General features: G+C 42.5%; 1 protein-coding gene across 1 annotated transcript in view; it reads left to right on the top strand.

Moving 5' to 3' along the window:
- LOC103054660 (metabotropic glutamate receptor 6) overlaps positions 1-17,461 on the top strand; it is a 28,469-nt gene extending 11,008 nt beyond the window's left edge. Inside the window, exons 6-10 of the mRNA XM_007430817.2 lie at positions 1,245-1,445; positions 2,107-2,246; positions 4,136-5,071; positions 10,537-10,762; positions 17,406-17,461. Coding sequence (XP_007430879.1) covers positions 1,245-1,445; positions 2,107-2,246; positions 4,136-5,071; positions 10,537-10,762; positions 17,406-17,461 — 1,559 coding nt within the window. The remainder of the gene's footprint in view (positions 1-1,244; positions 1,446-2,106; positions 2,247-4,135; positions 5,072-10,536; positions 10,763-17,405) is intronic.
- The last annotated feature ends 7,968 nt before the right edge of the window (positions 17,462-25,429 follow it).

The following is a 25,429-nucleotide window of genomic DNA, read 5'->3' as shown; positions in this document are numbered from 1 at the left end:
CTACAAGTCAAAAACCTAACCAATAGCAAGTAGATTTGGAGGAATATGGAGATGGCCCAAAGAAGGAATTCAACAGCCATTGTGCAACCATCTACCTTAGCCCAGGAAGGGGGTGAGTTAAAAACTCAAGATTGCCCTGGCTGGATTCTCCTTAGAGAATCCATAAGAAGGGGGAGAGAGAGAGAATCTCTGTCAAGCTTTCAAGATTGAGGTCAACCCTTTGAAGTAGACCAGGTCAGGAAATAGACATCACTACTAGAACTTTGTTATTACTATATAAGGTACGACAAACAGAATCTTGAAAGCCTAACAGATTCTCTCTCTTCCCTCTTATACTAAAGAGAATCAAGGCAGGGCAATCTTGAGTTTTTTCCTTACCCCCTCCTGTCTATCTGGGTCAAGCTGATGTTACATAATAGTTGTTGAATCCCTTCTTGAAGGCCATCTCCGTTCTCCTCTCTAGTAGGTTGTGCTCTCTTTCTGTCTGCTACCTCTTTTATGTTTCAATTTGTTTTTTTCTCTTTAATAAGGGGGGGAAAGGAAAATGGTTCAACAAATCTATCCTACTTTCTTATTCTGCTGCATGTATGCATCCATTTGTATAATATGAAGAATAGAAAACTTGACTGCCATGATAAATTCTATTCTACTTCAGAATGGAGAAATGCTCTCCTACCACAGAATGTTTTGCTTGTAGTAAACTGAATAACTTCAGAGCTTTATTTCCCTTCTAAGTAGCATTGCTCATAGCAGCTGGGAACAGGGGATGCAATATAATTTATGAAAGGAAACTACTACACTGCCCAGATATGAATCATTATTTGAGTAGCTATTTTTCTTGGAAAACAAAGTTGGCATGTTTGAAATAAGGTATAGCAGTGTTTCTCAACCTTGGCAACCTGAAGATGTGTGGACTGCAACTCCCAGAATTCCACAGCCAGCATGCTGGCTGTGGAATTCTGGGAGTTGCAGTCCACTCACCTTCAAATTGCCAAGGTTGAGAAACACTGAGTTATAGTATGGCTCTGATGAGGCACCTGACCACATTATCACAGCCAGCAAAAAGGAAAGAACATCTAAAAGGCCAGGGAAATTAAAAGAAGAGTCTTGCATCTCAAAAAAAAAAAAGAGCAAGACACAGCTGAGTCTTCAAAGAAAAAGCTTTCACAGCCCACAGCATGTTTTAATATGAGGAAGTATTCAGAATGACAAGTGGCTTTGACTCATCTTTCTCCCTTCTTCAGGAGATGAACGAATTGGGCGAGAATCAACTTACGAACAGGAAGGGAAGGTGCAGTTTGTAATTGATGCCGTGTACGCCATGGCCCACGCCTTGCACAACATGCACACAGAGCTCTGCTCAGGCCACACTGGAGTGTGCGACAGGATGGACCCGATTCACGGGCGGACCCTGCTGCATTACATTCTGGGGGTCAACTTCAATGGTGAGATCGACAGAGAATCCCCTTTGCAGCCAAGGTGCTGGGTTGTACAGCTTTGCGTCATATGTAGCATTCTACGTTTGCAGACATGGAGAATTGAGCAAAGCTTTAGAGTAACCTAGGGCTGTGACCTTGAACTGGCAGGCAAATACAAGTATGCAGCAGGCAGGGCAGAAAGGAGTGAAAAAGCTTTTCCCAGATTCTACAGCTTTTGGTCACAAACAAGGGAAAGCTGCCTGTTAAGACACAAACCAACAGCTCCAGGCCAAAATATTTGTCATGCACGTATGTAGGAATGTCATACTCGGCATGTCCTGCCCTTGGACACATCCACCTTCTGGAGAGGTAGAGCCTTTGATCTGCAGTTTTTCCCACCCATCAATGCTTGCAGCGGAAAATGTTAGTCTAAGAATAGCCTCACAGGATCAGCCCCTAAGCCTCTTGTCCCACACATCATCCTGTTTTTCACAAGAGTAAAACCAACACCTCTGAGACCCCCAGGTAGGAGGGCCACCACATCTAACCTTGGAGGCTGCCTATACCTCTTCTTCCCAGAAGCCACTGTTGGCCAGTGTCCCTCTGCATGAACTTGTCTCATTCGCTTTTAGAAAATCTCCATCCGGAGGGATGTCAATGTCTCCCTGTAATCTTTTCCTTCCTGCAGGCAGTGCTGGGACACCAGTAATGTTCAATGAAAACGGAGATGCCCCTGGGCGTTATGACATTTTCCAGTATCAGCTGACAAATACCACGGCCCCAGGATACAGGGCCATTGGCCAGTGGACAGAATACCTTCGCCTGAATGTGAGTGATGCAGCATAGAATCAATCATCATCATTGTCATCATCATCATCATCATCATCATCATCTTTAAATCATGTTTGTAACCCTTCTCCCCACCATAGAAATAATTTTGAAAACATGACTCCTCTTTCCAATAAGTTTGCCCAGCCTATTAAAACTCAGTATCAATTCCCGACATTGTGGAGCAGCTGGCCCACCTCTGCGAACGTGGTTGAGTCTTTAGCCCTCTTTACTTTTTAAAACTTCTCCTCTGCTCTGCAGTGATCACCCACTGGGTATTCTGGAGCTTTGAAGAAAAAATTAAGTAGCAACTGGGAACTCCCCTAGCTGAGGCCTACCAAAGTCTGTGCCTGGGCATAGCTCCTCTTTCAGTTAAATGCCACCCAGCATTCCTACAGTATTGTTATGTTATGTTATGTTATGTTATGTTATGTTATGTTATGTTATGTTATGTTATGTTATGTTATGTTATGTTATGTTATGTTATGTTATGTTGTTATGAACACATTTATATAGCCGCCCATCTCACCAAACATGATTCTGGGCAGTGTGCAACCAATAGTTAAAGTAATATCACAACTATTAAAACACTTTAAAAAATAAATAAAAACAAGATAAATAAGAGAATAAAAACAAGATTGTGGGAGAACAACCATCTAAATGGAATGCAATCATTGCATAGGCTCCCCGTGGGATCCCCAAGGTTGCTAGAAGAACCACATTTTCAGAGCCTTCCGAAAGGCTAACAGGGATGGGGCCAACCTCCCCTTGGGAGGGATGATGATCCAGAAGGCAGGAGCCACAACAGAAAAGGCACATCATCTGGATCCCATCAGATGAAGCTCTTTAGCAGACGCAACCTGCAACATACCCCTCCTGCTGGACCTGAATGGTGAATGGGACATATTATAATGAATGGGATATTGTTGTACATTATTTTAAGGTCCCATAGCAAGAACAAATGGCAAACTACTATCCACTGTCAGATATAGTCCTCCTTGTGCATTTCTATGATAGAACATACCTGATTGGCTGCTCATGGATCTGATCCCTTGATAATCATCAAGAGGAATTGTTGTCCAAAGTCTTTCAGTACTGCAGTCCCACCGCACAGGCTGGGCTTTGTGTGAAAGCTCTTACATTCTAACAATTCTGGAACATGTTCAAACTGAAAAAAATTACTAAAGAAACAAAACAATACTCAATTTATTTCAGTTAAAAGAGCATAACCCATTTCATGTGTATGTTTTCCTTATTAGGAGAAGCTTCTCCATAGATAAATCAAAATGTCACCCCAACTTTAACTCCAGTGTTCAGTTCAACCTATACCTTCACTTCCTTGAATATATTCATCAATTCCACTCCACAAAATTAGACCACCTTCATTGCAGTCTTTTACATCCTTTCTCTTGTCTTAGGTTCTTGTTATTCTTTCATTTCATACATTAATCCATGTTTTTCCCTGCTTAGTCGTCTTCTTGGCAATCTTCCATGTGACATGTATGTCACCAAATGGACCTGTAAATATTCTCTTCACTGCCCATCATGGCTTTGATCATTCAAGGCTTTCAGACAACACTATTCAGTAAGATAGAGAAGCTGTAGACTAGGTTGTTCACCCTCATTGTACCCTTTCCACATGCAGTGTTCCTGCTAATAGTGAGGATGGTACTGGTCAGTTTTGGCCAGTAGGCCACAGGGGCAATCAAAGCCCAGTTTTACCCCAACCGTGTTCCTGGCAAGCTAATCAAGAGACTACCTGACAAGCCAACACATTGTTACTACATCCCGCTAACTAAGAGGAATCTGCAAGGTACTGAAACACAGATGGGATTCCCTGGGACAATGTGCCAATCACTGTTCTCTGGCTTTCTCTGCTTCTCCCATAGATTGAGGACATGCAGTGGTCAGGTGGTCAGAAGGAGATCCCCTCATCAGTATGCAGCCTCCCCTGTAACCCAGGAGAGAGGAAGAAGATGGTGAAAGGTGTTCCTTGCTGCTGGCACTGTGAGCTGTGTGATGGCTACCAGTACCAACTGGATGAGTTCACCTGCGAAATGTGTCCCTTCAACATGCGGCCCAATCTCAATCGTACAGCCTGCCGCCCGACACCCATTGTCAAGCTAGAGTGGAGCTCTCCTTGGGCCATTCTGCCCATCTTCCTGGCCATTCTGGGCATCCTTGGCACTGTCTTCATCGTTATCACCTTCATCCGTTTCAATGACACACCCATTGTCCGAGCCTCAGGTCGTGAGCTGAGCTACGTCCTGCTCACTGGGATTTTCCTCATCTATTCCATCACTTTTTTGATGATTGCTGAGCCGGGTGTCTCCATCTGTGCCTTCCGGCGCCTATTCCTTGGCTTGGGCATGGCCATCAGCTATTCAGCATTGTTAACCAAAACCAACCGCATCTACCGCATCTTTGAGCAAGGCAAGAAGTCAGTGACCCCACCCAAATTCATCAGCCCCACCTCCCAACTGGTAATCACCTTCAGCCTCATGTCCGTGCAAGTCGTGGCTGTGGTCATCTGGCTGGGGGTACAGCCGCCCCACAGCATCATTGACTATGAAGAACAACGTACACCCAACCCAGAATTCGCCCAGGGGGTCCTCAAATGTGACATGTCAGACCTCTCTATCATCTCCTGTCTCAGCTACAGTATTGTTTTGATGGTTACCTGCACCATCTATGCCATCAAGGCCCGCGGTGTGCCCGAGAACTTCAACGAGGCCAAGCCCATTGGCTTCACCATGTACACAACCTGCATCATCTGGCTGGCCTTTGTGCCCATCTTCTTTGGCACAGCTCAGTCAGCGGAGAAGGTGGGAACAGTCAGGCCAAGGAGTTGGGTGGCACAGGAGAGAATGAGGTTTAAGTAGAATATAGGCTTCAAACTAAGTTACATCAGGACACCTGTTATGTTTAAGCATTGGTTTGCCACTGCAGAAGACTGTTGAGGTGAGGGGAGCTGGTACTTTATCCACAAGCTGCTGTTCTCCCTTAGGGCAAAGTTAGAGCAGTATACCCAAATCCAGAGGGGTCCGTGGGATGGGTGTGTGTGAAAAAAGTCCAGATGGCAGCCACAAGCTTGCATTTGAAGCCCCACTCTTCTTTTACGTGCACTTTTTTCATCATCACCACCTCTGTAGACATCTCTGCCCAAGCCTGTTGTTCCCAAGATCTGTTGGGCCCCCCTTTCCATTATAACAAGGGTGGAAGATGACAATTGTAACCCAACACAATGGGGAAGCTTCAGATTGGGGAAGGCTGAGAAGAAAGCAGTTGAGGTTCTTCTGTTTAAGAGAGGCAGTCAGAAAGAGAAACAGTAAGTACTGTAGCTCAAAAGCTTTCTTGCTGTTATCCTTGCTATCCTTGGGGCAAAAGCAGAAGAAAGCACATGTAGATTGCTGGTGTAGTTCCCCTGTATTGGCTCTTTTTGTACTGAAAACTAAAACAAGCCAAAATCTGGTATGTTTCTTGATGGACTGAATCACTTCAGATTACCGGTGGGTGGATCTGGATATCCAGCATGAGCAAAACCTTTTGGACCGGGGACCATAAGTTGCTTGGGGGATGCAGAGGGCAAGGAAGGTAATGTTATGATGTCATGGTAGCAGGCAAGGCTGACAAAGTCAGACCTGTCCTGCTTTTTCATTTTGTCTGCTGGGGGAGGGTTAAGGGGCCAAATGGATGCTTTAAAAAGCTAATGGCACCCCTTTTTAATCATTAAACCCTCTCCCCAAATGGGAAAAAATTATCCCAGTTTTGTGGGTTGAGGTTCAAAGGAATGTTGGTGGTGCCTTCTTAAGCAAGGCTTAAGAAATCTGTTTTGCTTCTTAACCTTCTCTCAAACCGTCAAAATGGGGTGCTGGGGGTTGCACAAAGGCTGTGTTGACCCAGCCATGGGCTAACTAAAACACATTCTACACATTGCAAAATGCCTGGGGCATTCCCCATCTGTTTTATGTTTGAATGATGTTTATATCCTCACTTTCTTCTGGAAACTCAAGACAGCAAAATAGAGATCTCCCCAGTGTTTATCCTCCCAAGGACAACGGGCAACGTTGTCCTTGGGAGGATAAACACTGGGGAGATCTCTATTTTGCTGTCTTGAGGTTGGTTGTGCTGAGAAAAAGGACCGGCCCCATATCCCCCCATGAACTCCATGGGACTGGTTTCTGGGGGGTTTCATTCCAACCCTACTGCCCCATGTTGAGTCACCCGCAACCTCTGTTTTTTTCCTCACTCATCTGAATGAGGGAATGTCTCCATTTATTTCAGGAGAGGAAGGAAAAATACTTCTCTACCTAAAATAGGCTGGGAATACTGGAAATCCGTCTGCAAAGATTTAGGAGGAACAGGCTCCCTTGCAGGGTGTCTGCTTCTCCCTTGCCATTTTTGGGAATCACAGCTTCCACTTTTCTATGTGGAAGATGGACAAAATGCTCTGTTCATCTGCATGGAGAAAAAGTGTGTGTCAGAGAGATAGAGAGGGGGAGAGAGAAAAAGAATTGGACACTCCCATTTTGCAGCCTTCTCATAACAGCTATTTTATTGTTGGACTCATGGCTCTTTTTTCATGTCAAATCTACCCACAAATTGCAGTATGTTGGAGACCCTGACTCTTTTTCCTTTCTAGGCTAATTCTGTATTGGTAAAGATGTCCTTTTAGGGGAGGAGCATCAAAACTTTCAAGCATTCCCTACCTGATGTCTAAACAGTGACATGCAGCTTCACAGCCCTCACCTGGAACTTGTATCCATCAGCTTCAATCCCGAAAGGCTGTTTCCATGATCTTCTGAGGAAGGCCTGAAGTAGAGATAGATGTGCTATTAGGCACATTCTGATGGTACAGTAAGAGTACGTTGCTGTGCCTCCAACAACCAGCATAGAGTTTACTTGCTCCTGGGTCACTGCACATTTCAAAGCTCTTTGGGAAAAGAATGAGCTCCCATCTCATCAGCTTATCTCTACTTCTTCAAAACAGGCTTGTAGGTTTTTGCTCAGCTAGGGTGAAGAGGAATTGTCTTCAGAGAAACGTTCAAATGGCAAACCACATTGTGTTCTAGAAACTGAGTTCTATGAATAAGCAGACAAGTATGACTGCTTAAAGCAGTCAGGACTAGCAAGCCCTGGCAGGTTGCCTCTGGTGTCTTTGTATTAAGGGCTACTGTGAAGCTGTAAGCACTCTAAAGAGTTCTACATCAGAAAAGCTATTCCAATTCAGTAGGAAGGCCCCAGTCCTGCTCAATGACCCAGTTTGAAAGGGAGTTTTCCTTCCAATGCAGATAAGTAGGCAGGAGGATGAAAGACCCACTTAAATCAAACACCCAACACAGACAGAGTTTGCTGCCCATCCCCACCCCAAGATCTCAGCCTTCACTGACCTTGGCCATTCTAGAGCTGGCAATGGCTTCAACTCCTAAGAGCTGAGCAGTCTGGGAATTCTTTATATGCCTGTCAGATTTACACCTGCTGCAATTGCACAGACTACTGAAAGTAGTACACTGCAGGAGGACAGCCATGTTAGCTTTTGGTAGCAAAAAATCAGAAGGACTAATATTAGCTGCTACTAGACTCCTCCTGATTTTTCAGTAGCTTACAGTGAACAACAAAAGCAAAGGCATTCAATATTAATGCATCCACGATAGGACTAAAATAACAAGAATAAAACCATGAAGCCATAACATAAAATGAAATAAAACCAACCAAACCTGGGCATCCTGTCTCTTGGTTAAAGTCCAACATATCTGGAAAATTTCAGATGGAGGACGGCTAACATTGAGGCAGAGCTCAGTTTGGCAAGAGCTGTGGGTTGCAGGCCTTTTTTCTTTTTCTTTTTCTTTTTTTTTGAGTAATGTGACATTGTTATTTATGAGATTTATATCATACGAGGTCATTGGATGACCTCATAACTGAACATCAGGAAAAAGATTGGCATGAGAAAATCATGCTCTGAGTCTAGTTACATGATCTACTAACAGGTACATTTGCATAATATATTAAACTTGGGGTTTTTTTTAATCCATTCGATCATGTCCGATTCTCGGAGACTACCTGGACAAGTCCCTGCAGTTTTCTTGGCAAGGTTTTTCAGAGGTGATTGGCCATTGCCTCCTTCCTAGGGCTGGGAGAAAGTGACTGGCTCAAGGTCACCTAGCTGGCTTTGTGCTTAAGTGGGACTAGAACTCATGGTCTCCTGGTTTCTAGCCTGATGCCTTAACCATTGCACCACAAACTGGCTCTAAACTTAGTTTTACCCACTTTTTTGTGGCTTGTGCAAACCCTAATGATTTGGGCTCAGCGGGTTCCACAAACTCCAAAACTGGGTTAACACAATAACCAAGTGAAGCATTTTCTACAAATCCAGCCTATAACAGCCTAAATCGTACTTCACAAACCAAACTGTGGTTCAGTTCACCACATTACTAAGTTAGGGCTACTGTATCAGGGCTGAAAAATCTGGATGACCACGAGATGACAAATGAAAAGTGAGAGTTTATTAACTCTTCCTGCTGCCATCTAGTGGTCTTCTCTTTTTCTTTCCACCCAAATATCGGACCCCTGTGTTAAGTCCAAACAAAGCATTATTGCTTAATATAATATACGATTCCAGGCATTGTGTCTTACAAGTCATTATCTGGAAGAAGAAAGAGATACAACGGCTCATTTCCTTCTGTAACATCTCTTTCTGTTATAAAAGAGGAAGAACTCTATAATTGTTTATGTATCACATTAAACTATAATGTGGTTTGGTCAATGTGGCTTAGTGTGTAGTGAAAATCCTGCCCCTGTGGTTAGTAAATCATGATTTAGCATGCTGTTTTAAATCCACCCAGTAGTGGTTGATTCATTGAACCATGGTTAAACAAATTATGGCTCTTACTGGATGGAGTGCTTAATAAGGAGACTTAGATTTCAATCCATTCAACCAAGAGGCTAGATGTTATCATAGGCATCCGTCACATTACATTACAAATCACAGTGACATCATACACAGCCCATGACAGCATCATGCAAATGACATGAATTATGTCATTTGCATCAGCCAAAAGAACCTCAACTAACACTCATTCCATAATTCATCTCCTTCTGCATGCAACTGATTAAATTATGTAATTCATGCCATTTGCTCAGTAACAGCCCCTCCCCAGACATCCATGACAATTGCTCATAACATCCTGATTCCTCTGTGTGTTTGTTTCTGTGAAATGGACCCTTGGGAGGGAAGAATTTTGAACTAAACTGTGGTTTGGGGAAAGAATTCGGTTTCCCTCTTGGTCTGGTGCCTCTTTTGTTCAGTCATTCCAGCCACTGAACTGCTTTTCTTCTTACAGCCCAATGGGTGTAAGCTGTTAAATGGGCAATTTTCAAGAGGGAAATAACCTTCAGGGAAGGAATTAAACCTCCATTCCTTATGCAACAGCTTAAACAGGCAATCCAACCAAGGGTCCCTTGCTCTCCTGTCATTTGAATGTCATCACACTTCTTGATTAATTAACCCTGGAATTCTCAGAAGGTGTCTGTGTTTTTGCTACACTACATCCATTAACATGGATACTTGAATTACAGCTCCCAGCATCCCTCACCATTGCTCTTGAAGGAGATGGAACTTCAGTTCAGAAAAACAGTGGAAGGCCATTGAACCCTTACTCCTGATAAGCCTGCCAAAATCCACTGAAACCAAAAGGTTTAGGTGTCTTGAATGGATATAGGCTTTTACTTAGGATTGCTATAGAAATAACTGGGCACTTATATCTCAGGTAAATGAGCAGAAGGCAAGGATTTCAATCATACCTGCTACAGGCATTTGCAAGCCCCTTCTCTCCAAGCCTATGAAGGGCCCTTTGGACAATTGTAAGATCAAATAGTGTAGCTCTTCTTGAACTGTATCATTTTAGATCACCAGTTTTGACATTTACAGTTGAACAATTTCCTGTCACTTCTGACTCTTCATGGCCCAATGAACCTAAAATGATGAAGGCCAGAATAAAGCTTACAACTTGATATTGTGTTCAGCTAGGTAGCTGATTTAGAAATTTAATCACGGTTAGCCCTGGTTAGTTCTTGGGTAACAGATCATCTGGGTAATCAGAAAAACTATCTCAGAAGAAGGCAATGGCAAACTCTTTGTTTCATGTCAAGAAAATGCTAGGAGCCAAGCTTGACTCAGGAGTGACTTGACTTGACTTGAACTGGTGATTGCATGTCATAGTCCTGATCTTCTGGACTACAATGAAGCCCTTGGGCTTTCTTAGCAAGCATCCTGTGTGTTTCTCCCTCCCAGATCTACATTCAGACAACGACCCTCACCATCTCCATGAGCCTGAGCGCCTCTGTTTCTCTCGGGATGCTCTATGTACCCAAAGTCTACGTCATCATCTTCCACCCAGAGCAGAATGTGCAGAAGCGCAAGCGCAGCTTCAAGGCAACAGCCACGGCTGTCAATGCCTCCACAAGGCTCTCACAGAAAGGCACTCTGAATGGTGAGAGCAAAGATGAGAAGCTGGACAGTAAGTAGCCCAAAAGTAGGTATCGCTGTCTTATTTGCTCTTTGATGACCCCACCTGATGTGCCTCCAGCTGACCTGTACTTGCCCTGTAAGTACCATTCCCTCCTTTCCTTCTGCTTCACCCACCAAATATTGTGCCCACCCTTTCCACACTACCACAGTGCCTTGGAGGAATTAGGTCTTAAGAATTTATGTTCTAACTAATTACATCATTGAAATGAAACCTCAGTATTAGTGAGAGATACTTCTACAGGGTCCTTCAGTAGAGTACATGAAAGCCGTTGCTCATCAGTGGAAGATAATCTTTGACTTTTTCTTCCATTCCTTATTTTAGCAGTGTAAAAGGTACAACATTGGAGGCCACTTTTGGTCTATCAATATCTCTTCTAAGCCTCCTCAGCAAATGTGGCCAAGAGTGTTGGCCCATTTTTTGCATTTTAATGGTGTTTCAAATGGGAAGCTTCATTGGATGCTAAAAGGGTCAGCTATGTTCAAAAGAAAAGACAGGGAAAAAAAGCAGAAGAACATGTGCTCAGTGAAAGTGACAAAAAGGTAGCTGATAACAAAGAAAAGATAGAATTGCTCAACTCCTGTTTTGGCTCAATCATTTCATCAGGCAATTGCAAAAATTTACCTAACAGGAGCAGAGTCCCAGCTCTGGTTTGATAGAAAGAAGAAATGTTTGCCCAGCCCAAGACCTCTGTTTCTGTATCCATTCTCCAATCCCTCATAGGCTGCTTGAAGCCACCCTGCAGTTTTGCTGCCTGTGGCCATTGACCCTGAAATGCTCAGAGCAGCCTGAGCCATTCACTAACTTATTCCCACCTGTGTCCTAGGAAGACTACAGAGGAGCACTCAGAATGTGCCCCGTTCCCTTCCATCCCAATCTTTCATTCAAGTTGTGTAGATTTGCTCAGGGATTTTAAAAAAGGGAGTGTGAGCAAAGTGGCTACTTATGAGGACAAGCAAAGTTGCCAAGACACTGCAGTAGCTGAACCACGATGGGGAGCTGGGAGAGGCTGACCTGACCCCAGGAGGCAAGGGAGGCCAATTCTTGTCCATCTTTTAAAATACATACACTTATAAGTATAATAAGTATTGTATTATATTAATTATATTATGTGGCCTGCCTGCAACTTGTGCAGAGCTTAGCCCTTGAAATGGGACGATCACTCTTTTGTCTCCTTGTGAGTGGTCTTGGATACATTGCAGCTGGGCTAGAAATAAGAGTTTACAGTCATTGTTGAATGCAAACAGTGATATGGAATTTCGCAGTCCATTTTGGAGATGTACAATGACCCTGCATGGAAGTGCCCGTGGTTGGGTAATATCTACTGGTCTTCTACAGGTCTCCAAGGCTAGGTAAACTGCATTGCACAGTACTGAAGGAACTTCCTGCTAGTTTAGTTGAACTTCTGTTCGGGTTTCAGAGAGTTCCCCTAGTGATGGAAGACAACAGAGTCCTGATCCCCTTTACATCATTTCTTTCCAACATTCTTTTAGGTTGGAAAGAATAAAAGTGGGGAGGGGCAAAGGAGTAGCAAGGCACTATAGACCAATCACTCTATCATAACCTGGGAAGATTCCAGAGCTAATCATAAAATGACCAATCTGTAAACACCTTGAAAGTGATCATGATTTCTCGACTACACCATGGATTTGTCTACAACAGTTTTATCAGACTCGTGATACCAAACAATACATGCTGCCTAAAGGCTAGAAGTGCTGTATTATACAGAAGTAGTCACCCATAGCAGAACAGACAGAGGCATTCAAGAAGAATTGGTTCTAACCCAGTGAACCATTCTGTAGAAACAAGAGTGATAGATTATGATGTTACAATTCACAATGTCTGTGAACTTTAGGACTACCATATCTGGACTGCAAACATCCAGGTGACCACTAGGTGGTAGTAAGCAGAATTCTGTTTATTGCCATCTGGTGGTCATCTGGATGTTTGCAGCCCAGACATGGTAGATGAGCCAACATGATTTCAGATTGAAGAAAAACAAGTGGTTTACCTATAAATCCTCACTCCTGCCTGCCCTTCATCCTAGGTAGGCCTTAATCTGGCCAAACCCAGAGAACAAAGTAACTTCCTGACCCTGGAAGTGAGGACCAAGTGTTCCTCTGGGCTCCTGAAAAGTGACCTTCCTTTGGTCCTGGAAGCCTCTGGAAACTTGATCTTAGTGGACAAAAAAATTCTGGTCATCATATCTAATGCACAGACAGATTAGGGCCCCACTGTTCTCTTGATAGAAGTTGAATTAATCTATTGGCAGCTGTGTGACAGAAAGCTTGTTGTTTGCACAGTACAACATTTCTTTAGCATCCCTTTCTCTTATTATGTGCAGCTACAAATGGTTTAGATGCTATTCAGACTGGTTTTCCAGGGAAACCTGAACTGGGAAAAGAGGGGCAAGACTATTAATAACTCCTTTCTGCAGGTAGAGGACCCAGGGCAGACAGTGAGTGCCCATATTTTTTGCTGCCATCACAACTAAGCACACACCACACGTGACAAAGTGGTAGGTTAGTGCTGCTCTTTGGTTTATGTGGATTGAAAAAGTGGCCATAGTCCATTTTTTGGTGATTCCAATTTATTATTCATAGATTAAGCATTTATAGAATATATATTACTGAAGATTTTAATTACAGTAATAAAAACTAATACAAACTAAACTCAGAGAGAAAAAGGGAAGTAAAAAGAGAGAGTAAAAGTGCAAAGAAAGAAAAAGAAAAAAAGAAAAGAAAAAGAAAAAGAAATTAGTGAAATAAAGAAAAAGAAAAGAAATATATATAAAGAAGTGGCTTCCAATCTTCATCACAAGTATAAACAAGTTTGGTAGTTCTTCACCCACTATAAGGTTACAAACAGATATCTCTTCTTCCCATAACCAGCCCTTATCTATAAGCAAATCAATAAGACATCAACTTTTCAATCCTGGTGTCAGCAAAAAGTCCATAAAGGTTGCCAGAATTTCATAAAAACATATCCTATTTTAACCTTAATCAAATAAACCAACTTTATATTCCTTCTTTTCACCTCTGAAAATCTTAATCTTTAATTTATTCAAATATTGTCATAGGATTTGATCTCTCTTCAATTATTCTTTGTCCCGTTGCATACTCTCTTTTATAAATCCAATAAAAAGACATTATCCAGATCATTCTCTTGGTTTATCATTTGTATTTCCTCTTTAATTTTTAAAACTTCAGCCAGTTTTTTTGTATATCCAGTAAAGAGCCCTTATCTGGGTCACTCTCTTGGCCTATGACTTGTATTTCCACTTTAAATGCCTTCTCATCTTGTAATCCACACTTTTTTTAATCCAATATTTCTGATTCTACTATTTCTGCATCAAACAAGATTTGCTTCACACCTGTCATTCCTTCATTAACATTTTTAGACATAATCTATCCATAGAAGCAGACATCATTACTAACATGATTGATATTGTGGGTCTTAATTCTGGCCCTATTCTTTGAAGATCTCCTGTAATATTCAAATGTTATAGAATTTTGTGTCATTCTGTAAATTCCAATCCTAATCAAAACCAAAACCAGGTTTTTTTTTCTTTTTGCCTGGAATCTTTAGTTCCCTCTAGTGTCCAATTTAATTCATAAAGTCTCTGTTATGACTTACAGTAGGCAAGATCATTTTGGTTCCCATGAAAAGCTGTTTATCTTATATAGATAGTTCCAAAATCTTATCGTAAAAGTTTCAATATTCCAAATTTGTCTGGACCCTTAATTCATTTATAATTTTCTTGGTTCAAAATCTTATTTAGCTTTTTGCCATTTATTTCAAACTCTTTAAGTTCTTAAATTTTTCTTTTGTTCAGAGTTGAAGCTAAACTCACCCGATGACTTTTCGAACTTGTCTGAAATTCCAAAGATCTCTAATAGCTTTAAGATGGTTAGATAAGTAATATCTGAAAGTGATTAGAAGTGAGGTTAGTGAGCTTAATGTCCTTTGAAAGGCTGCATCATGGTTGTGAGCTTGATATTTGATTCCTTTGTCTCCCAGCACTCAAACCTGCAGGAGACCATTGTCCTACGGTCTCCTCATGAGGAGCACCCATCTGGAGCACATGTGGGTGACCTCCCATTCTCTCTGTCTGGAGAGGTTCCAAAGAACTGGCCTACCACAGTCTTTGTCTCCACTCTCCATAGAGACGTGTTTAGCTTGCCATGCCTCCACTGGAAGTCCATTAAGAATTGATAGAGTTGAAGAATCCCCTTTGTGAGTAAGGCCAAGAAATATCTCATCCAGCATCTGTTTCCAAAAGCTGCTAGTCAGGAGTGTGTTGTTACTGATAAAGACTTGAAATTAGCGAGGAGCTTCCTCTATTGTTGGCCTCTCCTCACCCCTGGTCTGATATTTGTCAATATACTGCTTTTGAACAGAAGAACTATCAAGTTGCCTTCCATGAATTGGCCTGGTAACATTCTTTCATCTGTCTTGAATCTCCTGCTTCCTCTCAGCTTGCTACTTCGTTCCAAGCTCTAATAGTGGGGCGTGTTTCTTATTCACTGCCACAGTGTGCATCTTAGAAACCGTTTAGGTGGCATCCCAGTCCCCATCCCTTGCCTGACTTTAAACATGCATGTACACAGAAGTCAAATCATTTTAACCTTTCCGTAGGATAACTGTTCTCAACCCTTAGTTTTGGCTGCTGTTTGTGTCAACTCATATCAATAGCCCACTTGAACAAAGCATGCCATTTATAAAGCCATCATATGCAGGCAAGGTAATACCTGCCATTTATTATTCAAGCCATTTCCCACATCGCTTCCAAATCTGACTTGGACCTTTTTTCACCGCCCTGTCCACCAGGATGGCTAGCCATTTAATAGTTGATCAAACCCAAGAAATCTCATTAACACAGCTGGGGGAAAAATCAGTTCCATTGTCACTTTAAATCCAGTCTCCTCAAAGGCCATACAAAATGAACAATACTCCAGCAGAAACAGGGGGGGATATTCTAGAAGATCGAGGTCTATGCTAGACCAGGGAGATAAATCTGAGCCATGCCAGGACCAAGGAAAAGGACTGGCTGTTTCACTCCTTTTCTGTCTAACCATCTGTGAGAATTGGGCTATAAGGAAGAGAGGCAGAGAATGGGTGGCTGTATGGATGCAGGCGGTCAAATCTCCAGAGCAGGACTGTTGCTCCTAACTAGGGTTTGTAGGGGAGAGAGGAACAGAAGGAGACTTTTGTGTCACAAGTGCTTATTTAAGTATAACATTTGTCCATATCGAGTTCTCTGGTAACTTATAACAAATGTGACAAAGAAGGTCAGGAGCTTGGAGGTTAAGTCCTACGAAGAACAATGAAAGGAAGTTGCTACATTTAGCCTGAAGAAGAGAAGGTGAAGGGAAGACATGAAAGGAGTTTTCTAGTACTTGAAGGGCTGTCAGAGGGAAAAGGGTGTGAATTTATTTTCCATAGTGCCTGAGGGTAGGACAAGCAGGGTAGGACAGTGGATGGAAGCTTTAAGAGGGAGATCCAAACTCAAAATAAGGAGGAATTTCCTGACTATAAGAGCTATCAAACAATGGAACACAGTTGTTTGTCTGGGATGGTATGAAGATTCCTGCACTGAGTGGGGAATTGGGCCAGCAGACCTCCAAGTTCCTTCCAACCTAGGATTTTATGAAATAAATGTTAATACATGCATACATGCATACAAAATGAGCATGAAGTCAAAGGCATCATAAATGCAAAGACCAAAGACCACCATGGCTACAGTTTTTGAATTTTGACCCCACAGAGTCCCAGCTATAAAAATCAGACCTCCCAACCTGGCATCCTTCAAGTGGTTTGTAATCAATGGGAACTGAACCTTAGAAGGGCACAAGAAGAAAGATGTTGTAAATTATTCCAAAGCCCCAAGGAAACAGAAAAGTGTTGATATTAGGTACAAAACTAAAAAGCAGTAAGAATGGTATAAGGTGGATCTCTGTATATGTTTGCTTTCTTCATTAACTCAAGCCAGGTGTTTTCTTTCATACTGACTTGTAGTAAGGCAATTTAAAAATACTTCCCCAATATAAACATGCATTGTAAAGGAGGAAAGGGCAAGAAATGGAATTCCCTTTTTTTCTTCTTAGTAACTAGAAAGACCATGAAAAGTTAGAAGATGAATTACCAAGTATCTTGCACTTCAGTCCTCGGCTGCATTGACCCCAAGTTGGTTATGATTCTCGAAGATTTTCTACTCACTCTACACAATGATGTTGGCTTCAGTGCTTCCAACTCCTCCCTCCCTCCTATATACACACATACACATAATCAGTTCAGGAATAGTAAGAACAGGGGATCGGCAAAATGAGAAGTTTGTTGGGGTTATATATCTGGCTGCTCTGATTCAGATGATCGTGGTGACCCAAAATAAGATAATAGAGGGATGGGAGAATGCGAGTGGAGAGGATCAGGGAGTTTCTACCTGCTGCCCCTAGTTCTCACAAAGCTGTGCAATCTTGGTGGTAGCCAGATTCACACCCTTGCCAGGGCCATTGTGTAATAACAACAAACCCTTGGTTGTTTGGCTGAATCCTTGCTCCCCCCCCCCAATTCCTCCCTCTCAAAGTGGGAAGTGGGTTCCTCTGACCCTTCTCCCTTTTGTATCCCCCCACAGGTTTCCCTAAGGTGATGTACATCAGCTACACAGAACTGACCATGGTGCCCACATGACTGAAGAGGAGAAAGGATATGATGGGGGGGAGGGGAGAGAGCAGGGGAGGTGGACGGGGAAAGCTTTTGGGGGGTTGGAGTTCATGTGAGGGGTCATAGGTGGGCACATGTTGGGAAATAAACCTGTATTTTTACACTACTTGTCTTTTTTTAAAAAAATAAAATAAAATCCAGCTTCAGTTGGCAGAAACTGAAGGCTCAGATGCATTCAGGATCCTGGAAACAGGAAGTGTAATGACAGCCTTGCAAAACATTTGTCACTGGAATAAACCATTGTCCAATTTGTCACTGGGATAGATATTGCTGTGTCAAACTGCAGAGGTTTACTGCAGCAGTCACTTCAGAGCAATATATCTAGAAGGTCCAGATATTGGCAGAGAGGTCTTGCCATCTCTTTTCCCGCCTCCTTATTGCAAAAATGGAAATAGAGCTACACATATGTAGTGCCCTGTTACACCTAAACCTTAGTAGTTAAGGTTTATTTATAACAAAGAAGCAAAACAATACTGTTGGACCAAATAATTTAATCCTATGTTCTGACACCTGGGGCCAAGGAGACAAGTGGATTTGAATCTGTGCTGGGACATTCCATGAATGAGTGAGTGAGTGAGTGAGTGAGTGAGTGAGTGAGTGAATGAATGAATGAATGAATGAATGAATGAATGAATGAATGTGCCAATAATTCCCTGTGGCATCATCTCATGCAAACTGTCCCTGCTTCAAGATACTTTTTTTTTTTTTTTGCTATTCTTTCCTCCTGAGATCAACACTTCTCAAACCAAGACCTATCTTTATCATGGTGCCATTTAAAGCAGATCATTTAACTGGCAATCTGTCTTTGCGTGGGAAGAATGGAGCTGGATCAATTTACTGTACAGGCACATAACTAAATAGCCAACATCAGATCCTGAAAACCAAGATGGCAGCTGTTTTTTGAAGCATGTTATTTTTATCTTAAGGCTCATGTATATCAAATGCAAATTGTTATTGCAGATCTCCTTATTTGCTTGTTAGTTAGTTTTATATCAGTCCTTTTCTCCAGGAGATCACAACAGTGTACATAGCATTGCCTCTCCATTTTTCTCCACAACAATCCTGTGAAGTAGGTTGGGCCAAGAGAGGGAGAGACCAGCCCGAAGTTGGCTAATGAGCTTCATGCTCCTTCTAGAATCTATGGCCATAGTTCAGCATCCCATCTCTGCTTTCCTAATTGTTTTCTAAGCAAGCGTGTAGTCTTTTTTATGGCAGAGAACACCTAGAAACCATGGGGCACATGTCCCATGTTAGTTCAGGTATCAATGGCGGGAGAGGACTTCCACTGGCCAGAGAGAGATGGGTTCAGAGCCCTAAACAAATCCCCGCATAAGACTCTTTTCCAGCTACTCCTGTGTTTATAATCCTCATGCTTTTCTTCCATATTCCCCCAGCCTTTGCCCCAGGTCCTAAAAAAGGCTGAGCATGCACATAACAGAAGTAGAATCTATTTGGTAAAATGAACAGATCTATGCAGATACATGTGACCTGCACATTGGGGCACAGGAAAGGATTAAATCTGATAAACAGGCTGGCAAGTAGGTGGCACATACATCATAAATTAAATATGCTGTGACTAGGCAGGCCTGCATGGAAAACAGCTGGCTCTATAGAATTCCTCATTTTGGGAATGGAGAGTAAGATGTAGCCCTAATCTGACACTAAACCATTTTGCATCTCCTTGGTCCTACTCCCATTGAAAAAAAAAATCCAGCTAGGAACATGGTTCATTTTCAACAGCTGATCTTACACCCAACCTAAACTGATGCAGACTCACAACATAGCAGACCAAAAGAAATGCTATAAAAGCACTATATTTTCTTGCTCTTTGGTCATTTTACTATCCTTAAATCTCACCTTTCTGTTAAGAACCCTGGGATAAAACATACTGTTCCTCCTATCTATGGTTTTTAGCTTCACAACATTCTTGATATGGTAGCCTAGGTTAACAGCATGTGACTGAAATGATAGCTGAAGAAAATTTCTCCTATCCTTTCATAGAACATGGTCATTTCAGTCTAGTTCTAGAATAAGCACTGACCCCATCTTGACTGCTCTTGGACAGTTAAGGAAAGTTCAAATAAATAACATAAAGATGGGAGACCCCCAGGAATTACCAGGGCTGTGGGCTAGCCTGAAAAGTCAGAAACGTTTTGGAAGGAAGTCGTGGTGAGCCCACTTCCAACCTGTTGCGAAGAATTTTACAAGGATGTACCTTTTACACCAGGAGTTCTAAATATTCCAAACTTAGAACGTGGGACAAGATCACTGAGGCCACAGTGGATTAAACAGTTTCCTTCAGATGTGGGAATTTGGGGAGATTCAAGTTGACAGAGTGTCCTTTTGTTTTTTAAAAATGTAATGCAGACTTGAACGCTCTTCAGTGAGCATGGTGTTTTTGGATCTGCAAACAGCATCACAAAGATAAGATTTGGGCTTGCCACATTATTCCTTAGCCACTTTTCTTTTTACTCATGTGCCTCCTATTATGTATTGCCCAGTGACCACTTCAAATAGGCCTGGAGTGTGGTGGTGGATGCTCTCTCCACCGCTGAATCCCACATCTCTCTGCTAAGGTTTGCATGTGCAGAATCTCATGGGTGCAGCCAAGGGTGTAGTCTCTGTCTTTGCAGATCAAGGAACAGCCTCTCTTTTGACAAAATCTGCAGTGTCATCAGACTAAAATGGAAGGAATCCTGGAGAAATCTCCCCTGGACTGGAAGAATGCCACCTCTCCCTCTATGTGTTGGGCTTCCAGCAGTTCCTGGATCAATATTGCCTCCTTCCTCCTGTAAACATGCAAGAGAGTTACACCCCCACCTCAACTCTTCCAATTAATTCTGAGAAAAACCAAATCACAAATTTAGGGCTGAAAACCAGTTCAGCCATTTATTTTATGTGTTATTTTATTTTATGTTTTATGTTTTATTTTATTATTTTAATCACCCCATTTTATCTGCTTAATGGTTCGGTTACTCTTCTAAAGGTTGCACATTATCAAAACCTCATTAGAGGAACTGGACTGTGAGGTATTCATAATTTAGCATCCATTACTATTTTATCCCCCTTCATGGATCACTGCTTTGTCGTGGCGAAGGGGCTTGCGTAACTCAGTGAAGCCATGAGCTATACCGTGCAGGGCCACCCAAGATGGACAGGTCATGACAGAGAGTTCTGACAAAATGTGGTCCACTGGAGAAGGAAATGGCAACCCACTCCAGTGTCCTTGCCAAGAAAACCCCATGGACAATGTTAAAAGGCTAAAAGATATGACGCCGGAAGATGAGCCCCTCAGGTCGGAAGGTGTCCAATATGCTACTGGGGAAGAGCGGAGGGCAATTCCAAGTAGCTCCAGAAAGAGTGAAGCGGCTGGGCCAAAGCCGAAAGGACGTTCAGCTGTGGATGTATCTGGAAGCGAAAAGAAGGTCCGATGCTGTAAAGAACAATATTGTATAGGTACCTGGAATGTAAGATCTATGAACCAAGGCAAGCTGGATGTGGTCAAACATGAGATGACAAGAGTGAACATCGACATCTTGGAAATCAGCGAACTGAAATGGATGGGAATGGGTGAATTTAATTCGGGTGACCATTATATCTACTACTGTGGGCAAGAAACCCTTAGAAGAAATGGAGTTGCATTCATAGTCAATAAGAGAGTGGGAAAGGCAGTAATGGGGTACAATCTCAAAAACGACAGAATGATCTCAGTGCATATCCAAGGCAAACCATTCAATATCACAGTCATCCAAGTCTATGCCCCAACTACTGATGCTGAAGAAGCTGAAGTTGACCGCTTCTATGAAGACCTACAACACCTTCTAGAACTAGCACCAAAAAAAGATGTCCTTTTCATCATAGGGGATTGGAATGCTAAAGTAGGAGGTCAAGGAGTAATCGGAATAACAGGCAAGTTTGGCCTTGGAGTACAAAATGAAGCAGGGCAAAGGCTAATAGAATTCTGTCAAGAGAACAAGCTAGTCATAGCAAACACTCTTTTCCAACAACACAAGAGACGACTCTACACATGGACATCACCAGATGGTCAATACCGAAACCAGATTGATTATATACTTTGCAGCCAAAGATGGAGAAGCTCTATACAGACAGCAAAAACAAGACCAGGAGCTGACTGTGGCTCAGATCATGAGCTTCTTACTGCAAAATTTAGGCTTAAATTGAAGAATATAGGGAAAACCACTAGACCACTCAGGTATGACTTAGATCATATTCCTTGTGAGTACACAGTGAAGGTGATGAATAGATTTAGAGGATTAGATTTGGTAGACAGAGTGCCTGAAGAACTATGGACGGAGGTCCGTAACATTGTACAGGAGGCAGCAACTAAAACCATCCCAAAGAAAAAGAAATGCAAGAAAGCAAAATGGCTGTCTGATGAGGCTTTACAAATAGCTGTGGAAAGAAGGAATGCGAAAAGCAAGGGTGAAAGGGAAAGATATAAGCAACTGAATGCAGATTTCCAGAGAATAGCAAGGAGAGATAAGAAAGCCTTCTTAAATGAACAATGCAAAGAAATTGAGGAAAACAATAGAATGGGGAAGACTAGAGATCTCTTCAAGAAAATTGGAGATATGAAAGGAACGTTTAGTGCAAAGATGGGCATGATAAAGGACAAAAAAGGCAGGGACCTAACAGAAGCAGAAGAGATTAAGAAGAGGTGGCAAGAATACACAGAAGAACTATACAAGAAAGATCTTAATGTCCCTGATGTCCACGCTGGTGTGATCGCTGACCTTGAGCCAGACATCCTAGAGAGTGAAGTCAAGTGGGCCTTAGGAAGCATTGCTAACAACAAAGCTAGTGGAGATGACAGTATTCCAGCTGAGTTATTTAAAATACTAAAAGACGATGGTGTTAAAGTGCTGCACTCAATATGCCAGCAAGTTTGGAAAACGCAACAGTGGCCACGGGATTGGAAAAGGTCAGTTTACGTTCCAATTCCAAAGAAGGGCAATGCCAAAGAATGCTCAAACTATCGCACAATTGCACTCATTTCACATGCTAGCAAGGTTATGCTCAAAATCCTACAAGCTAGGCTTCAGCAATACGTGAACCGAGAACTACCGGATGTACAAGCTGGGTTTCGAAGAGGCAGAGGAACTAGAGATCAAATCGCCAACATTCGCTGGATCATGGAGAAAGCACGAGAGTTCCAGAAAAATATCTACTTCTGCTTCATTGACTATGCAAAAGCCTTTGATTGTGTGGATCACAACAAACTGTGGCAAATTCTTAAAGAGATGGGAGTACCAGAACACCTTACCTGTCTCCTGAGAAATCTGTATGCGGGCCAAGAAGCAACAGTTAGAACCGGTCATGGAACAACCAATTGGTTCAAAATAGGGAAAGGTGTACAACAAGGCTGTATACTGTCACCCTGCTTATTTAACCTATATGCAGAGTACATCATGAGAAATGCCAGGCTGGAAGAATCACAAGTCGGAATTAAGATTGCAGGGAGAATCATCAACAACCTCAGATATGCGGACGATACCACCCTAATGGCAGAAAGTGAAGAAGAACTAAAGAGCCTCTTGATGAGGGTGAAAGAGGAGAGTGCAAAAGCTGGCTTGAAACTCAACATTAAAAAAACTAAGATCATGGCATCTGGACCCATCAATTCCTGGCAAATAGAAGGGGTAGAAATGGAAGCAGTAACAGACTTCATTTATTTGGGCTCCAAGATCACCGCAGACGGAGACTGCAGCCATGAAATTAAAAGACGCTTGCTCCTTGGAAGGAAAGCTATGGCAAGCCTAGATAGCATATTAAAAAGCAGAGACGTCACCTTGCCAACAAAGATCCGCATAGTCAAAGCTGTGGTTTTTCCAGTAGTAATGTATGGCTGTGAGAGCTGGACCATAAAAAAGGCTGAGCGCCGAAGAATTGATGCCTTTGAACTGTGGTGCTGGAGACTGCTAGGAGGTCAAACCAGTCAATCTTAAAGGAAATCAACCCTGATTGCTCATTGGAAGGATCGATAATGAAGCTCAAGCTCAGATACTTTGGTCACCTAATGCGAAGAGAGATCTCTTTGGAGAAGAACCTGATGCTGGGAAAGATTGAAGGCAAAAGGAGAAGAGGACAGCAGAGGATGAGATGGTTAGATAGCATCACTGAAGCAATGAGCATGAAACTGAGCAAACTCAGGAGGCAGTGAAGGACAGGAAGGCCTGGCGCAATATGGTTCATGGGGTCACGAAGAGTCGGACACGACTTAACGACTAAACAACAACTATTTTATCATTTGGAAGGAAGGTCATGAGGAATATATTCTTTGTTGTCAGAGGAATGAAGAAAGAAAACAAAGGGCACTCCTTCAACTTGAATCTCCCGAAACTAAATGATTACTTACTGGATTTGATTTATGTCCCACCTCTCTTCTCCTCCAGGAGCTCAAGGTGATGTACACAGTTTTCCCTCCTCCAGTTTTTCCCCACAATAACAATGTGAAGTAAATTGCCAAGAAAAAGCAACATAAATAGAGGAAAACTCTATTATATCACAGGCTTAGACTGAGCCTCTAGCCTAACATTGTCTTGTGAGGGGCAAATGGCTGAGACAGATTTTTATTCTAGCAACCTAAGATAATGTGAACCAAAAATGTCTTGGGTGGAACAGGGCAGATGTATCTGCAGGAAGAAGATCCAGGTCTTCTCCCCTGAAAATCAGTAGGACCATCAACCTCAACTGAAAAAAGAGAGGAAAAGGATCTCTCTTCCCATATTACAACCCCATCGTGATCTTTGTCCAGGGTTCCGCATCACCCTCATCCGATCTTCACACCTTGTGCCCAGCCATACGTCACCCAGCAATCCCTGGCAATCTCCATAATATGGATGGTAGTCACTTGCACGTTTAGTTCTTCAACAGACCAATTGCCTTAAGCTGATGGAGTGGCTTAAAAGGTCCATCAAAACCTGCATTCTGGTGAGCAAGCAGATGCTTCTGTGCATGAAAACAGCCTGCAAATGCAAAGGATTGCCTTTATGGTTGCCTTCCAGGTGATGCTCTAAATCCCATGCATCCCACATGAATAATGGTCAAGAAGCATAACTGTAAGAGTCAACTCTTTGTGGCTCTTTAGACCAGTGTTTCTCAGCCTTAGGAATTTTAAGATGTCTGGACTTCCAACTCCCAGAATTCCCCAGCCAGCATGCTGGCTGGGGAATTCTGGGAGTTGAAGTCCAGACATCTTAAAGTTGCTGTTGAGAAACACTGTTTTAGGTAGACATGAAGCTATACAGCCTTGGTACATGGAAGTTTCCTGTGGCCATCTTAGCTGATATCCTCTTTGAGCATTTTTGACATGAGCATTAAAAAAAAACCCAAGCATTTCATGGTTAGAAATAGCTACATAGGTGTTCTTTCAGATGAATGCGAACTTGATTGTAAAATACTCCCACTCCTCACACATTGTAAAATTAATTATATTTCTGCTCAACCCCAGTTACTAGGGAAAGTGCCATATATAAAAGGCATAAGGATTCCTCAAGCGCCTGCCAATCTCCTTTTAACGCTAAAATTACTCCTAAACTACGCAAGCATGTTCTAAAATAAAAGCTTTGGCCATTATGAGGAGGTATAAAATGATGAGTGGAGGAACGAACTGTAGAAACCCTGAGGACGTGAAAGCAGCTCTGGAGGATGGCCTTTTGTTATTACAGAAAAGACTCAAATATTAACAGCCTGGGCCTGTTCTAGAAGGCTGTTAACAGGAGTTGAAAGAACCACAAAACAGAGACTCAGGGCTAGCCTCCAGCGGAAAGTGGAACCACAAAGAACCCTTCCAGAGAGGGAGGGAGGGAGGGAGGGAGGGAAGGGGAGAGTAAAAGACCTTCTGCCCATCAGGAATGGTTAAAAAAATGCAGACAGGCAACTTGCACTCGGATCTTTCGAAGTGGTTGCCTATCA

This window comes from Python bivittatus, unplaced genomic scaffold (assembly GCF_059951505.1).
Source record: "Python bivittatus isolate LINGU-HERP-01145 unplaced genomic scaffold, Pbiv_v1 ctg000220_np1212, whole genome shotgun sequence".
Classification (NCBI taxonomy): domain Eukaryota; kingdom Metazoa; phylum Chordata; class Lepidosauria; order Squamata; family Pythonidae; genus Python; species Python bivittatus.
The sequence above is the reverse complement of the archived record's forward strand: the minus strand, read 5'-3'. Positions and strand labels throughout refer to the sequence as shown.